The 16,302-nt window shown below is 41.9% G+C and overlaps 1 protein-coding gene across 2 annotated transcripts in view; it reads right to left on the bottom strand.

Moving 5' to 3' along the window:
- Positions 1–16,302, bottom strand: part of KCNH5 (potassium voltage-gated channel subfamily H member 5) — a 223,105-nt gene that overhangs the window by 23,666 nt on the left and 183,137 nt on the right. For both annotated transcript variants that reach the window (XM_024105172.3, XM_005285878.5), the window contains exon 10: positions 13,270–13,466. In XM_024105172.3, the coding sequence (XP_023960940.1) occupies positions 13,270–13,466 (197 nt within the window). The remainder of the gene's footprint in view (positions 1–13,269; positions 13,467–16,302) is intronic.

The raw sequence follows: 16,302 nt of genomic DNA, 5'->3' as shown, positions 1-16,302 counted from the left end.
GCTACAACCCAAACACACCAAGAAATCTGGAATATACAGCTACGCATTCAGATACCACAGCTACCTGCTGGAGGTCAGAAAGCATAGGGAAAGAGTGAGAACTGCCAAAAGCCAAGCAGAGTTTGACCTTGCAAAGGAAATTAAAACCAGTAGTAAAAGGTTCTATAGCCACATAAATAAAAAGAAAACAAGTAAGAAGTGGGACAGCTAAACACTGAGGATGGGGTGGAGACTAAAATTAATCCAGGAATGGCTCAACTCCTAAATGAATACTTTTACCTCGGTTTTTAATAAGGGTAATGAGGAGTGTAGGGGTAATGGCAGGGTGGCTAATGGAAATGAGGATATGGACATAGAAATGACCACACCCAAGGTGGAAGTCAAACTCAACCAACTTAATGGGACTAAACTGGGGGGCCCGGGTAATCTCCATCTAAGAATATTAAAGGAATTGACCCATGAAATTGGAAGCCCAATATCAAGGATTTTTCATGAATCTGTAAACTCGGGGGTTGTATCCTATGTCTGAAGAACTGATAATATAGTACCTATTTTTAAGAAAGAGAAAAAAGTGATCCACGTAACTAGAGGCCTGTATGTTTGACCTCAATTGTATGCAAGGCGTTAGAACAAATTTTGAAAGAGAAAGTAGTTAGGAAATAGAGGTGAACTGTAATTGGGATAAAATACATGGTTTTACAAAAGATAGATCACGCCAGACCCACCTGATAACTTTCTTTGAGAAAACAACTGATTTTTTAGACAAAGGAAATGCCATAGGTCTAATATACCAGTAAGGCATTTGATACAGTTCCACATGGGAAATTATAAATTAAATTGGAGAAGGCGGGGATAAATATGAGAACTGAAAGGTGGGTAAGGAACTGGTTAAAGGGGACAACAGGTTATGCTAAGAGATGAACTCTCAGGCTGGAGGGAGGTTACTAGTGGAGTTCCTCAGGGATTGGTCTTGGGACCAATCTTAACATTTTGATTAATGACCTTGGTAGAAAAAGTGGAAGTGTACTAATAAAATTTGCAAATTTCTGGAAAAAGGGGTAGACAGTGAAGTTGTAAAATTTGCAGACGATACAAAACTATTTGTTTAGCGTGTGCATAGTCATCTAGCCAAGCGATGGCATCTTCAGTGGCCCAATGCAGTTCTTCTAGGCCACCGCTGAACATAGTCGGCAGACATTCATCGACAATGTGCGTCCTCGGCTGGATAGTGCCGCAGCTGCCCAAAGGGCTGTCACGAAGGCCCCAGCAATACTGGTTGGCTGGACAAAGACCTTGCCTGGTCTGGAACCTGTTCAACAGGGACCACTGGTGATGGGGCAGGTCAAAACCAGGCGGGCAAATTGTGGGGTCGGCGATGAGGGACTGGTTGGGGATTATAACGTTATAACATTCCTCTCACCAGAGTGTTTCTGCCCTAACATCCTGGCGTGGCGGATAAGACCATAATGGGCAATGTGACGGCAAACGTGCAGCTCGTGGTTTAAAAAGATCATTGTGCAGCAGCAGGCTTGGGTTGGCACATACTTTCTCCAGTAACTTGCCAGTGGCAACCTCTCGTTAGATATGAGGAGGAGCAATATTGCTTAGAACTGGAAGCCATGAGAGTGGAGTCGGACGCATGGTGCTGGAGATGATACGCACGGCAGCATATAACTGTGTATCCACCAGTTCGGTGTGTGACCATCGACTCCAGACTGGAGCGCAGTACTCCGCCACTGAATACGAGGTGGCAAGAGCTGACGTCCGCAAAGTTGGAGCACAAGCAGCCCATGACGAACCTGCCAGTTTGCCAAGAAGATTGTTGCATGTCTTAACTATAGCTGCTGTCTTCTTCAAGTGGGCATGGTAACTCAGTGTGCGGTCTAAGATCACACCTAGATAGACCGGTTCTACTTCATGCTTCACCTTCTGATCATTCAGATAAACATGGAGTTCTTGAGTTGCGCTGGCGTGATGAAGATGGAACAAATTGGAGACTGTTTTTATGACGCTTGGCTGGAGGTGCCAAGTCTTACAGTAGTCAGGTAACTTTATCATGTCCCGGTTTAAGGTGGCATCAAGCTTGTGAAACATCCAGGCCTGGGTACCGCAACAGATGTCGTCTGTGTAAATTAACCTTCATGACTCTGTTGTTGGCAGGTCATTGATATAAAGGTTGAACAGGGTTGGAGAAAGCACAGAGGCCTGGGGTAACCCACTGCTCTGTCGTCTCCAAGCACTCATCTTCTTCCCCATATGGACTCTGAACTGTCTATCAACAACGCTGTGACCCAAGGTAACAGGGCCCGTGATATCTTCACGAGCAGGACAGTGTGCCATACCATATCATACGCCACTGTTTTATCGATGAAAACAGTACTTGTTTTCAAGTTTCTCTGGAAGGCATTTTCAACAAATGTGATCAGAATTAGTACTTGGTTGCATGTGCTACAGCCTCAGCGAAAATCGGGTTGATCAAGGCTCAAAATTCTCTCCACGTTGGGTAATATGCACTGTAGGACCAAGCGCTCCATTGCCTTGAAGCACACCCACAATAATAACAAAACAATTCAAGGTAATTAAGTCCCAAACAGACTGTGAAGAGCTACAAAAGGATCTCACAAAACTGGATGACTGGGCAACAAAATGGCAAATGAAATTTAATGTTGATAAATGCAAAGTAATACACATTGGAAAACATAATCTCAAAAATACATATAAAAGGATGGGTCTACATTAGCTGATACCATTCAAGAAAGTGCTCTTGGAGTCATTGTGGATACTTCTCTGAAAACATCCACTCAACGTGCAGCGGCAGTCAAAAAAGCGAACAGAATGTTGGGAATGATTAAGAAAGGGATAGATAAGAAGACAGAAAATATCATATTGACTCTATATAAATCCATGGTATGCCCACATCTTGAATACTGCATGCAGATTTGGTTGCCCCATCTCAAAAAAAGATATATTGGAATTGGAAAGGGTTCAGAAAAGGGCAACAAAAATGATTAGGGATATGGAATGGCTGCCATCTGAGGAGAAATTAAAAAAACAGGGACTTTTCAGCTTAGAAAAGACGATTAAGGGGGGATATGACAGAGGTCTATAAAATCATGACTGGTGTGAAGAAAGTAAATAAGGAAGCATTATTTACTCCTTCTCATAACACAAGAACTAGGGCTCACCAAATCAAATTAATAGGCAGCAGGTTTAAAACAAACAAAAGGAAGTATTTTTTCACACAACGCACAGTCAACCTGTGGAACTCCTTGCCAGAGGATGTTGTGAAGGCCAAGACTATAACAGAGTTAAAAAAAAAACTAGATAAGTTCATGGAAGATAGGTCCATCAATGGCTATTAGCCAGGATGGGCAGTGATGGTGTCCCTAACCTCTGTTTGCCAGAAGCTGGGAATGGGCGACAGGGGATGGATCACTTGATGATTACCTGTTCTGTTCATTCCCTCTGGGGCTCCTGGCATTGGCCACTGTCGAAAAACAGGATACTGGGCTAGATGGACCTTTGGTCTGACCCAGTATGGCCATTCTTATGTGCTTATGTTTTTATGCAGATGACACAACGTTAGGAGGTGTTGCCAGTACAGAAGAGGACTGGAATACCATGCAAGAAGATCTGGATGACTTTGAAAACTGGAGTAAGAGAAATGGATGAAATTTAATAGCACAGAGTGCAAGGTGCATGCCCTTAGGGACTAACAATAAGAATTTGTGTTATAAGCTGGGAATTTATCAGTTAGAAGTGATAAAGGAAGTGAAAGATCTGCTGTACTGGTTGATCACAGAATGACTATGAGCCGCCAATGTGATGCGGCCATGAAAAAGGCTATATGCAATCTTAGGATGCATGAGGCAAGGTATTTCCACTACAGATAGAGAAGTGTTAGTACCATTATACAAGTTTCAGAGTAGCAGCCGTGTTAGTCTGTATCCGCAAAAAGAACAGGAGTACTTGTGGCACCTTAGAGACTAACAAATTTATTAGAGCATAAGCTTTCGTGGACTACAGCCCACTTCTTCGGATGCATATAGAGTGGAATAAATATTGAGGAGATATATATATACACATACAGAGAGCATAAACAGGTGGGAGTTGCCTCTCAGAGTTGGTAAGACAACTCCCACCTGTTTATGCTCTCTGTATGTGTGTATATATATCTCCTCAATATTTATTCCACTCTATATGCATCCGAAGAAGTGGGCTGTAGTCCACGAAAGCTTATGCTCTAATAAATTTGTTAGTCTCTAAGGTGCCACAAGTACTCCTGTTCTTTTTACCATTATACAAGGCACTGGTGAGACCTCATCTGGAATACTGTGTGCAATTCTGGTCTCCCATGTGTAAGAAAGATGAATTCAAGCTGGAACAGGTGCAGAGAAGGGCTACTAGGATGATCAGAGGAATGGAAAACCTACCTTATGAGACAACACTCAAAGAGTTTGGCTTGTTTAGCCTAACCAAAAGAAGGTTGAGGGGAGATATGATTTCTCTCTCTAAATCAAGGGTGGGCAAACTTTTTGGCCAGAGGGCCACATTGGGGTTGCGCAACTGTATGGAGGGCCGGGTTGGGAAGCCTGGCCCCCACCCCCTATCTGCCCCGTCCCACTTCCTATCCCCTGACTGCCCCCCTCAGATCTCCTGACCCATCCAATTCCCCCTGCTCCTTGACCCCAACAGCCCCCTCCCAGGACCCCATGCCCCTAACCACTCCTCAGGACCCCACCCCCTATCCAACAACCCCTATTCCCTGTCCCCTGACTGCTCCAACCCCTATCCACACCCCCGCCCCCTGACAGGCCCCCCAGGACTCCCACATCTATCCAAGCCCCCCTGCTCCCTGTCCCCTGACTGCCCTGACCCCTATCTATCCCCCTCTCCCTGTCCCCTGACTGCCCCAACCCTTATCCACATCCCCGCCCCCTGACAGGCCGCCCGGGACTCCCACGTCTATCCAACCCCCACCCCGCCCCCCGTTCCCTGTCCTCTGACTGCCCCAACCACTATCCACACCCACACCCCCTGACAGGCCCCCCCGGACTCCCACATCTATCCAACTGCCCTTGTTCCCCGTCCCCTGATTGCCCCCCCCGAACCTCCACCTACTCCTAGCTACTAAGTGAAGACCCATGAGGTGGGAAAGTATTATAATAGAACCACCACCTAGGGAACCAGAGTCAACAAAATACTAGCAGAATGATTTGCCAGTGAGGGAGAGATTAAAGTGGCGATCAAGATTATTTTTTCAAAAATCTTCTCCCTGTGGTTCTGACCCAGCCCAATAAGTGAGGCCCAAACAAAAATGATCCAGATTCTTATATTTTCCATTCTTCCAAAGAGTGAGTTTCCACAGATTAAGAGTTACTATTCTATCTACATACATACACAAATTCACACCACATGTCTGTATACATAAATAAGTGGAATATATGACACTGTGGTTTAAAGATTTTATCACCACAAGATTGGGATAGGCTCATTACTCATGAATGGCAAAAGCTACTTGAGTGGGACCCACCTACTCTCTCAATGCCATATTGCTGCAGTTGAGGTAGGAGGAGAGCCTTGAGTACCAGTCTCCTGAATTTAACAGAGAAGGGGCAGGCCGTCGTGTTTTCAGCTGTGGAAGCAGCTTCCAGCTTTGCTCTGAAAGAGTTGGATCTGCAAGGACCATCTGTTCGCCTAACCTTTTTAAGAGGATGGAGGTGATTGTTTATACAAGATTGTTTGGGTGCAGAATGTCGCACCTATTGGACTGTGTTGAAAGTGGAGTTTTGCTGGAGTTAGCTGCTAGTTGCACTGTTGGTTTTTTTCAATAAAACAAAGCATACCAATACCCAAGCTATTTTACGGTCAATAAATATTAAAATGGAGATATTGGTCCTCCACTTTCAGCAGCACAGCACATTTTTACTCCCTTCCAACTGCGGAAAAGGGAGATGAAAGTATCAGTTTCATGCAACAGAGAAGAGACACCAGAACATTATTTTAAAAAAATGTTTAAAGGGTTAACATCTTAAAATAAACCCCTTTATTTAAGTTGTCGTGCAGGTCATGTACAGAACCATCTTTGATTAATGTTACTTGATATCCTACATAATGCTTGGGTGATTTAAGAAGCACCTGTTAACTTTGAGAGCATTGCCAACAAACTAAAATAAGTATTAATTTACAAATAGTGCCTCTTAATAAATCACCCTTGAGCTGGATCTTCCCACAGTATAACTAACTTCATAAATTTAACTAACTACAATCTGAAGTAATTAATTTTCAGTCATGTGTAAGTGACCATTGTAATTGACTTCAACCTGTTGTTTTTCTATGAATGAGCTCGGCCTCTTACATATTACGGATTAATGGATTTGTTACACATCATTCAGAGTGCATTTCTCCACGTGGTTGAAAAAGAGAGAGGAGAGCTAAATCCTCCACTGGTGTCAATCAGCATAACTCCATTTACATCAGCTGATGATCTGACTCTAAACATGCAAAAAAATACATGATTTTTTCCAGTCAGTATGCACATAAGTACGCTAATGTACTGTAACATTAAAAGTCCTTTGAAGGAAAAGCACTGTAACAGGCTTGTATTCTCCAGTAAAAATCGCCACTGAACTATCATCCTGACGAATGAAATCAAAGGCTCTTTTGTTTTAGATTTTGGAAGAGAAGTTTTGTGTCTATTAAAAACTAGCAGGCCACCCTTGGTATGGCAAAGGGTTACTAATTTGGCCAGTCCTACTGTCAGCGGAGTCACTGGGTATTTTTCCACTTGCTTAAATGCATGCAGGATCCAGACCTCTAGAGTAGGTATTTAACAGAGTGATTACATCCAGAGTGGAAAAGGAGTCTGCTGGTCCCTTACAGGATTAATGTGGCCCGGGATATCATTAAAACCGTTAGCACATTGGTTAATGTGGATCAGATTACACTTCAAACATACAATCTACAGGGCAGAGTGTAGTGAACTCCAAAGGCAAGGCTAAATTGTGACTTGAATTATGTAGTCCTGCAAGGACACAAGAGGGAGTGATCTCCCCTTTATATTCATGCCCATCTGGCTCCTGGGCCTAGGGTCCGACACACAGTAGTAAGAATGTGTTGAGCACTCGCTTACACTGGAACAAGTGGGTGGGAAGAGGCAGGCTCCACTCCCCCTCATTGGCTGCACCCCCACCCTAGTCACTCGCTAGCACGGCTGAACGGGTTGCAGTTTGCTGCTGTCATAGGCCAACTGCCAATTACTAGCCATCCCAAAGCAAGGGCTGTGACTGAAGTTGTTGTCTTGTCCTTGGTAAATGAAGGGGCAGGTACGTTTCACAACGCTGAGTGCAAGAAGCCTTCTAAGCATCCCTGCCTTGGGTCAGAGTGGCGAGCGACTGGTTGGGTAACCCAGGGCCCAAAAACATATAAAGGAACAAAAATATTTTTGTCTGCGTATTTGAATTGAATTGATATCAGCAAGAAGTGGGTCAAATGAACATTCATTAGGCATGAGCCAGCCACAGTTTGAAAATGAACCCAGAGTCAAAGGCCCAGACAGCTCTATAAGCCAAAATAGAAACTGAGCTATTAGTTCTGACTTCATACAGTCTTGATCCTGTGGGCAAAGGATCACACTCCGTATAAGAACGAAAAACATCAACAGTGACAGGTTTGGTCACTGGGATTGCCAGGATGCAGTGCCAGAATACACGTGGTGGCATTTTCTCATTCATGGAGACAGAGACATAAATTCCACAGGAGCCTTCATTGACTAATTTATTTCCATTATTTGTGGACAGCTTCTTTTAATTAATAATGCTGTGGAAACTTATTTAATCAAAATGGGTTCTGTTTTTGTCACTACTGGTGACACCTCAAACATGAATCACTATCACAGCACAGGACAAGCAGCGAGTCACCGTTTCTAAGGATCCACCAACGTGGGGGGCAGCTTATCTCAGGAATAGGAAAGCTCACCAATTGCCGGAGTTATATAAAGGCCAGACTGCGAACGCAAATAACCCCATCAACTTTAATCGGACTAAATCTGAGTAACTGCTGCCTAATGTAAATGGGGGACTCACAAACTGACCTAAATAACCTTACTGTAGAGTCTACAGCATCCTATATTAAAATATAGGGGAGTATAAGTGAATACTATGGTAACTATATTAATTTAAGAGGAAAGTGGCAAGTTTTTATAGTTCACCTCTGCAGTTTATACTTAATATACTTCTCGGTAATCTCCTCCCAACCCCAAATGGGTGGCAAAGCCCATCAACATCCTTACAGTATTTATTACAAAATACCCAAATGATGCACATATGAGGAGTGACCCAAAAAAGTTTAATATTAGGCATCCAACATAAAATTGTATTGGTCTAATGCCTCATCCCAAAAGTTTCTATTCCATTTAGCCCAAAGTCTTAGATTAAATGAGACTAGTAGTTTGATCCTTTGAATCCTTTAACAGGGAGGAAGCCTACATCCACCACGTTAAGTTCTTCATCAACCAATTCCCACAGAAAAGCCGATTGCAGAATCTACTTTGCGAAGTGGAATAAACTCACAACACAAAGGCTCATTATAAATGGCAAAACTGCGTTGAATAAAGTGGGAACAGTTGCATGCAAAGTAGACTGCCACCGTGCTGAATGATTTTTCACAGCAAACATGCAGAAGTGTTAGAGATCCCCAGGACACTTTTAAGTAGAAGGAACTATGCATGAACTCTGGAGGTTATACAGTTCTATGTTCTCCAACTTTAATATGTTCTTAAATCCACATGCCCATTTAGTTTGCTTTCAGGAAAGCCTCCAAAATGGACAAGAATGTGGATGCCAACAAAGACCTTAATATGAAACTCGCTTTGAAGAGATACAAATATTTGGCTCAAATGAAAATAATGGTATTTTTAAGGTCTAAGATTTGTTCTTCATTAAAAATCACTAGCAAAAAGTAGGGAACTGATTAAAAAAGAAATTGTTCTAATTTCAAGTATAGAGAAAAACAATGGGCCATGACATGATATGACCTGAGGATCTGCAGGTAAATAACCTTATATGTTTAAACTGTATTAGATGAATTATACATCAGCCATTATATATTCATATATATAAAGACATTCCAACTGCCTTAAATGTATCCTCTCTCTCTTTGCATTCCTATGCCTCATTCTCTAACACACATTCCAACAGTGAATATGCCAGAGATCCTATAGACACAGTCTCATTTGTCACACACCCCTTTTTCAGTCCCTAAGCACCATCTATCCTTGCACTGGATAAGACACTGTGGAAAATAACAGCATGCAATCATTTATATTTAAAAAACCTGGACGAAATATTGGCCTCACTGAAGTCAATGGCAACACCCCATAGTGTAATGCACAGCGTACAAAACAACATATAATATATGAGAGTCTGGCCGTTACCTGGGGATTTTGCCACTAGCTGGTATAGGTGGAAGTGGTAGCAAGAACTGGAAACCTACGTATTTAAAAATATTTGAACTGAGTACTTGTTTCCTGGAGGAACCTATTTGCTGACTCCATACGCTAGGCTCTGATTGCTATGATTGCTCCACAGGCCAAGCTTGTAAAACAAGGCCCTAATTCAAAGAGCACAGATTCTCGAAAGGCATTTCATGAATTAGATGTTATAAATATTCTCTCCCACATTGGAAGTCAGTTAGTAACTGTTTGATGGGTCCTTCCAAGCGCTGGTCTTTAACGTTCAGTTTTCAGAGATGGACATGAATCTCATTGCAGTTTTCAAGAATATTTCTAGTTTAATTATTTTCTCTACTTGGAAAAAGTTCCAAGTTCTGTTCTTGCCTTGCAGTCCGGATTAGTGATGTTAGATGTGGCATGCGCATTTCAGCACACAAAGAAAGATGATGCAACACTTTCAATTACAGGTTAAAAGTCACTTCGTTATTCTGAGCAGGAGAGATCTCTGCAGGTTGAAGAGCTAGCAGCCACTCTGATTTTATGGGCCCATAAATTTATTTTGATGGATGAACTACCTAACCAACAAAAAAAAAAAAAAAAATCTTGAGTTGGTAATAGCACGCTGCACAGCTCTGTTAAGTAGGTCATTCAATATGCCAGGTCTCTGGATATTATTGGGGAGTGAGAAAACATTATTTCTCCACCTCAATGTGCCTGTCTCTTTTCTTGTCATGTGGAACTAACCTTTCATGCTTAGTACTATTACTAATTTATTAGCCTGTTAAACGCCTCAATTGCTGTACAGTCTGTGGACTACATCTTAATGCTTGCTGAAGCAAAGAGTGCTTTAGAAATGTGTGTGTGTGTAAAGCAATAAACCAGATGGGGGAACAATTCTCTGTACCTCTGCGTTTGCTACAGTGAGAGCAAACAATCATCTTCTTGAGCACAGAAGAGCCAGCGGTTGATGTTTGTTATAATTGTTGGTGACTCTTGAAAGCGATGACTTAACTAAAAAAGGTGCTAAATATATTTCTATTCAAATCAATTAAAGGAGAAAACGATTTTACTTCCATTTAGGTTAAATGACTACTGCACAAATTGCTGTAATACAATTGTGCAGCACTGTCAGTCCAATCTCTTGTGACCTGATTGACTGCTTCTGCCCGCTTGATCGGACTATCTGTTGGATAGATAGGGCCACATTTTCTAAGAAATGAACCTTTAAACTAGCAGTTTTGTCACTAGTAGAGTACACAATGAACATTTTCTGCCCATGGAACTTAATCCAAAGCCCACTGAAGTCACTTACTTAATAGCACTTTGGATCAGGGTATGGTATCTAAGAGCATAAAAATCTATCTAGTGCCTAGGAATGAAGCACAGGAAATCCCTGCACCACACTGGCTGAATGTCCCAGCACTGTTCTTTTAGGAAAAGGCCTTTCCCCCCAAAACCTAGCTCCTGGATGTTGAGAAGATACAGATAGACATCATGTGTGATTCCACATAGCCATGTTCTTCGGAACCTTTTACTGCCAATCCATTCATATTTACTGCTGCCCTACGTACCCAACGGGGATCTCTCTTCTCCTGTGAAAGCCAATCTACATATCTTTCTTTATAAGCTTCATTATGAAATTCAGCTCCTCCTAGCACAAATCTTCCCTTCCACTGGTGAAAAGAATTCTCCCACCATTACCATCAGGGTGTCAAATGGCTGCATAGGCACTCCACTGCCATTACTACAGCCCTGCATAGTAACTACTGTGGCTGTAACACAGAGGATCCATGTCTAAGTGATCCATGCAGCCACACTGCAGGCCTTCCCCAGACTGCACTTCCTGGTCCCTAGGGGTTAGCATGCAGGGAGCTCGGTTCTGCATTGCACACCTGTATCTGTGCAGCCACCCCTTATATTGCACCCCACCTTGTGAAGCACACTGGGTCCCACTGCCAGAAGGCCTTCTCCCTCCTTGGAGGAAGGGAAAGGATTTCCGCTATGTGAATAGTAGAATTGCAGTCCACTGCTTTGTCAGCAAAGTGTTCACATTGCTTTCGGTAATGCACAGCTCTGGCATGGCTCCAGAGGAAGAGGTGTAATCTCAGGAAGTTCGTTTAAGTGACAGGTTTATAGCCACAAGAAGCAGAATGGATGTTTTGACACAGCGTGAGTTGTATTAGCTTGTCCCATGAAAATGCCTTCAAGCATTTCTTCCCTGGTCCCATATCCGTCCGGGTTCCGCCCAGGTTCTTGAGCAGAGTTTTCAACTCTGGACTGGCAGTTCATGGCACATTGCAGGTAGCAAGGTGGGAATTACAAGAGAGGGTAAGATGACAATCTTAAACCTAAACTGGATTGTTGCTGTGCTTTCTTTTTCAGCCTTACCTAAGGGTACGTCTATACTTACTTCCTGGTCCAGATGTAAGCGATCGATCTTCTGGGATCGATTTATCGCGTCTTGTCTAGACGCGATAAATCGATCCCGGATCAATCCCGGAAGTGCTCGCCGTCGATGCCGGTACTCCAGCTCGGTGAGAGGAGTATGCGGCATCGATGGGGGAGCCTGCCTGCCGCGTCTGGACCTGCGGTAAGTTCGGACTAAGGTACTTCGAATTCAGCTACGTTATTAACGTAGCTGAATTTGCGTACCTTAGTCCGAAGTGGGGGGTTAGTGTGGACCAGGCCTCAGACTGGGTGCATCTGTAGGCCCATTTTAACCTCTCCCAACTCTCCCCCTTCCTCTACATCTTGTACTTTGCTGACTGCATTGACAGCACTGAAGAACCATCATTCTTCTTCCTGTGCAGCATCTTGTACAAGCTACTGTTGCCAGAATGATACTAGGCTCAAAGAACCACCAGTCTGTTCTGGCTGGGCAATTCCTATTTTACTATAAGCATTGAGCTCTCTTTTTTCTATGGCTGGATTGTCTTTAAAACATCATCATAGCCTTACAGTAATTTCAGATGAGATGCCTTAGGTGCAGCTATAGAAAAAAAAAATCCGTTTCAACTGTAAAAGGATTTCAGTTAATGCTCAATAATCTATAAATCACTGTTATGAGATTTCCCTATGCAAATCAAATGTATATGACCCTCATCAATCTTTAAAAACACCTCCATAAAGATTAAATTTTGCAGCTGCAATGCGAATGAAAGGATCTGTTAACTTATTTTCAAGATACATCTTTATAGCTAATTAATTTTCACATGGAGTGTTCTTTGAAATGACTAACAGATAGTGAGCTTTGCTGATTGATTATAAAATGAGAAGGTGGGTTAAAAAAAGAGAGTTGTGAATATAAAATCACTGTCAAGCTTTATTAACCTTGCCATATTAAAATTCTAAACTGAGTAAGCAAGAGAAGCAGGTATTAACATAATACCTTTGAGTATAATTTATTTATTTCACATCAATAAATTCCTCTTAGTTGGTCCATGTCCCATCAGCATGGCCTCTGATCTGGATTTTAGTAGACTGGAGAGTGAACTTCACCTTGGAAGAAGTAATCATTTGGATTCTATTGGACTACAAAACACAGCCTTATATATTATGTAAAAGGAATGAAAAAAGAAAATAAGTGTAATTCATATGTCACTCTCATAGGGCAGATACTTTGAGCTTCAAATCTACAGGTAGCTTTTATGGAGCGACAATTAATGAATAGCCACAACTTTTACTGACAGTCTAGTTAATCTGCACTGACCTGAAAACATCAAGACTAAATTTGGATTGCTATTTGCTACACAGACTCCGTGGCGGGTTCTCAATCACTTTTCCCCTAGGAATGGTGAGAATCAGATCAAGTGCCTTACCCGTTTCCTCAGATTGCAAGTGAGCGTGAGATTCCTCGAGAAGGAGTTTGCAAACGCTGTATAAAAGTCCAGAACTTTCAGCAAGGCTTCCCGTTTAATAATATGTAAATCGCAGTACGTCAGTGCCCGGACATTGGCACACGCATGGGCCAAAGTGGTTTCTTTCCAGAAGATATCGCCAAACACATCACCTTTACCTGAAAAAAAGAGCAAGACATCTTTATTAAACCACACATATACACTGCTCTTCAGCAAACCAATTAGTCCCTTCCCCAAATTTTCTTCAGTTCCCAATTATTTTGAATTTAGGCCCAGATTTTTAGAGGTATTTAGGCATTGCTCTGTTCAGCACTGCAAGGCCTAATAAATTTTGGATGTGGACTTAGGCTCCTAAGTGACTACATCACTTTTGAAAATGAAACTTATTAAGCTCCCTTTAAAAACTGGATTGTGTGTGTGTGTGTGTGAAAATTTTACCCTTAAGCACATGCTAAAGCTATGTGCGTGCTTAAGTGCTTTGTTGAATCTGGGCCTTACTGAAGTATCTAATGATTAGAGCTGATCAAACTATTAATTAAGAATAACATTTGCTAAAAAAATCAACTCCCTTTTTTGGCTAGCAAATCATTCACAAAGAGACCCTGATTCCTGTGAACGAACTTGTTCATTCGCATTCACTGAATAGTTCTGACAAATAATTGTCTAGTGAATTGTTGTCCATGACTATTTGAATTAAATATTTTCTAATTGTGTTGTGCAATTGGGCATCTGTTTTTACACCCTAACTGAATGACATTTTATTTTTAAACGGGAGAATAGCAAATGGTAAATAATGTGTAATGGGCTTGTGTTTTATGTTTTCAGCTGCACAATCATCTGCTCTAAAATTTGTGAAATATTGGCAATTTGTGAACATTCTCAAGAATGTCCAATGGTCATTGCACTGAAAAATTGCAAACAACAAACAAACTGACCCCACGAATCTTAGTGAACTGAACATTGAACTTATAGTTAGTTGCATTTGACAATCTGATTTTCTGCTATTTGACCAGTGCTGCTAACAATTAGTTAACAGATTTTTCTAGATGAATTATTATTAATGATTGATGTTACAGTATTGTCCAAAAGCCCAATCAGGATCAGAGCCCCACTAGGATGGGCACTATAGAAACATATATTAAGATCTCATTCCTGCCTTGAAGACTTTACCATCTAGATTAAGACAAAACTAGATATCTGAACATTTACTGGTACTTCTTAACACTTCTAAAACATGGAGCCAGTGTTATCTCATTTCAGTAACAACTAGTGTATATAAAATCCATGCCTCCAGAGCTGGGTTTGGCCAAAGCTATTAGGAAGGTAGTGGCTCAAACTATTCCTTTTATTTGGATGTTGCAAAGTGAAATGATAGGTACCTATCATATTCTGGGGTGACACAACTCCTCACTAGTCTGAAGCTGATTCTGTTGCAAAAGCAATTTTCGCTATTTTTAGCAGATTGTGTTTCCCTAAGGAGATTTTACATGAATGTGCGTCAAATTTACAGAAGTTGTGTGAGGCAAAACAACTAAAAGCCATCCCATATCACCCCAAGACAAATGGTCTGTTGGACAGGTTCAATGGAATTCTAAAATCTAGGCTCAGAATCAAATAAGAGAACCGGAGTCTGGGACAATGTCACTGATGGATTATTACCCTATTTGCTATTTGCTTATAGGAAAGTGCCCCAAGAGTCGGCAGGGTTTGCCCCATTTGATCTTCTATACGGAAAAGAAGCGAAGGGACCCTTAGATCTTATCTGAGACTCCTGAGAAGGGGACACTGTTACAGAAGTTAATGGACATAATGGAAATGGTTCAGACTAACCTCAGGAACAGTCCAAACAAAAGGTGTGGTATGGCCAACATACTTGTAAATGCTCTTTTGAAATAGAGGACCTGAGGTTAGTGCTAAGCACTAAAAGGCAGAATTCTTGAGAAGGACTTTTTGTGGTGACAGAAGAGGTAAATGAAGATACAGACCATGTTAAAAGGCCTCGTGATAATGGGGTCCCACAGCTGGTGCATGTAAACAGACTTAAAGCTTATCACAGCAGGCAAGCTATGGTCAACACAAGCTGTTGTGTAGAAAGGGAAACTGAGGCACATCACCTCACTGATTGATGGCTGAATGCTAGCCTGACTCAGCCCTGGAAAGCATCGATCTCTGCAGTGAGTTAACACCAGTTGAAAAGGCAGAGGTTATCTGTGCTGCAAGAACATAGACAAGTGTTTTCTAGCAAACCAGGGAAAACTGACTTGCTGACTTATATGACCATTACTGTAGGATCACAGCCAACCCAGCAGGTCCTACTGCACCACTGGAAAGGTATAAGAGCAAATTTGCACAGAAATACAAAGCTTGCTGGACCAGGGCTGCAACTATACACAGCCTCCTAGACTGTGACCTGCATGCTGTTTGGCTGTTTGTGAACATCCCGGATTGGGAGCTACAACAGCAAAGTATTGTGAGGCACCCAAGGTTATGGGGCAGGCAGTGACACAACCGCACACTGGTCTGGATTGTACCGGGGAATGTGACCATCCAGTTTTACACAAAAGAAAAGACACACATTCAATGTCATAGCTAGACCCATGTGTCATGACAAATCTCTCAAGATTAAAACTTTTGCTCATATTTACTGTAAACCAGAGAAGTGGCAGATCTGAAGTGTAGATCTGCAGTGCTGGTCACCCCATCTCAAAAAGCATATTGCAGATTCAGAGAAGGATGATCAACATCCTGGAAAAAATCCTCTCCCATGAAATGACATTGAAAAGATTGGGATTGTTTACCTTAGAAAGGAGATGAATAAATGAGGCTATGATAAAGTATTTAAAATAATGAATAGTAGAGAAGGCAGATGGGGAACTTCTGTTCTCCCTGACTCAGCATAAAAACAAGGAGACATATGGTGATATCAAAGAGTGGGAAATTCCAAATGGATAGAAGGAAATACTTTACTAGACAACATGCAATTAAACTGTGGAA

Source organism: Chrysemys picta, chromosome 4 (genome assembly GCF_011386835.1).
Source record: "Chrysemys picta bellii isolate R12L10 chromosome 4, ASM1138683v2, whole genome shotgun sequence".
NCBI lineage: Eukaryota > Metazoa > Chordata > Testudines > Emydidae > Chrysemys > Chrysemys picta.
This window is presented reverse-complemented; position numbering and strand designations above follow the sequence as displayed.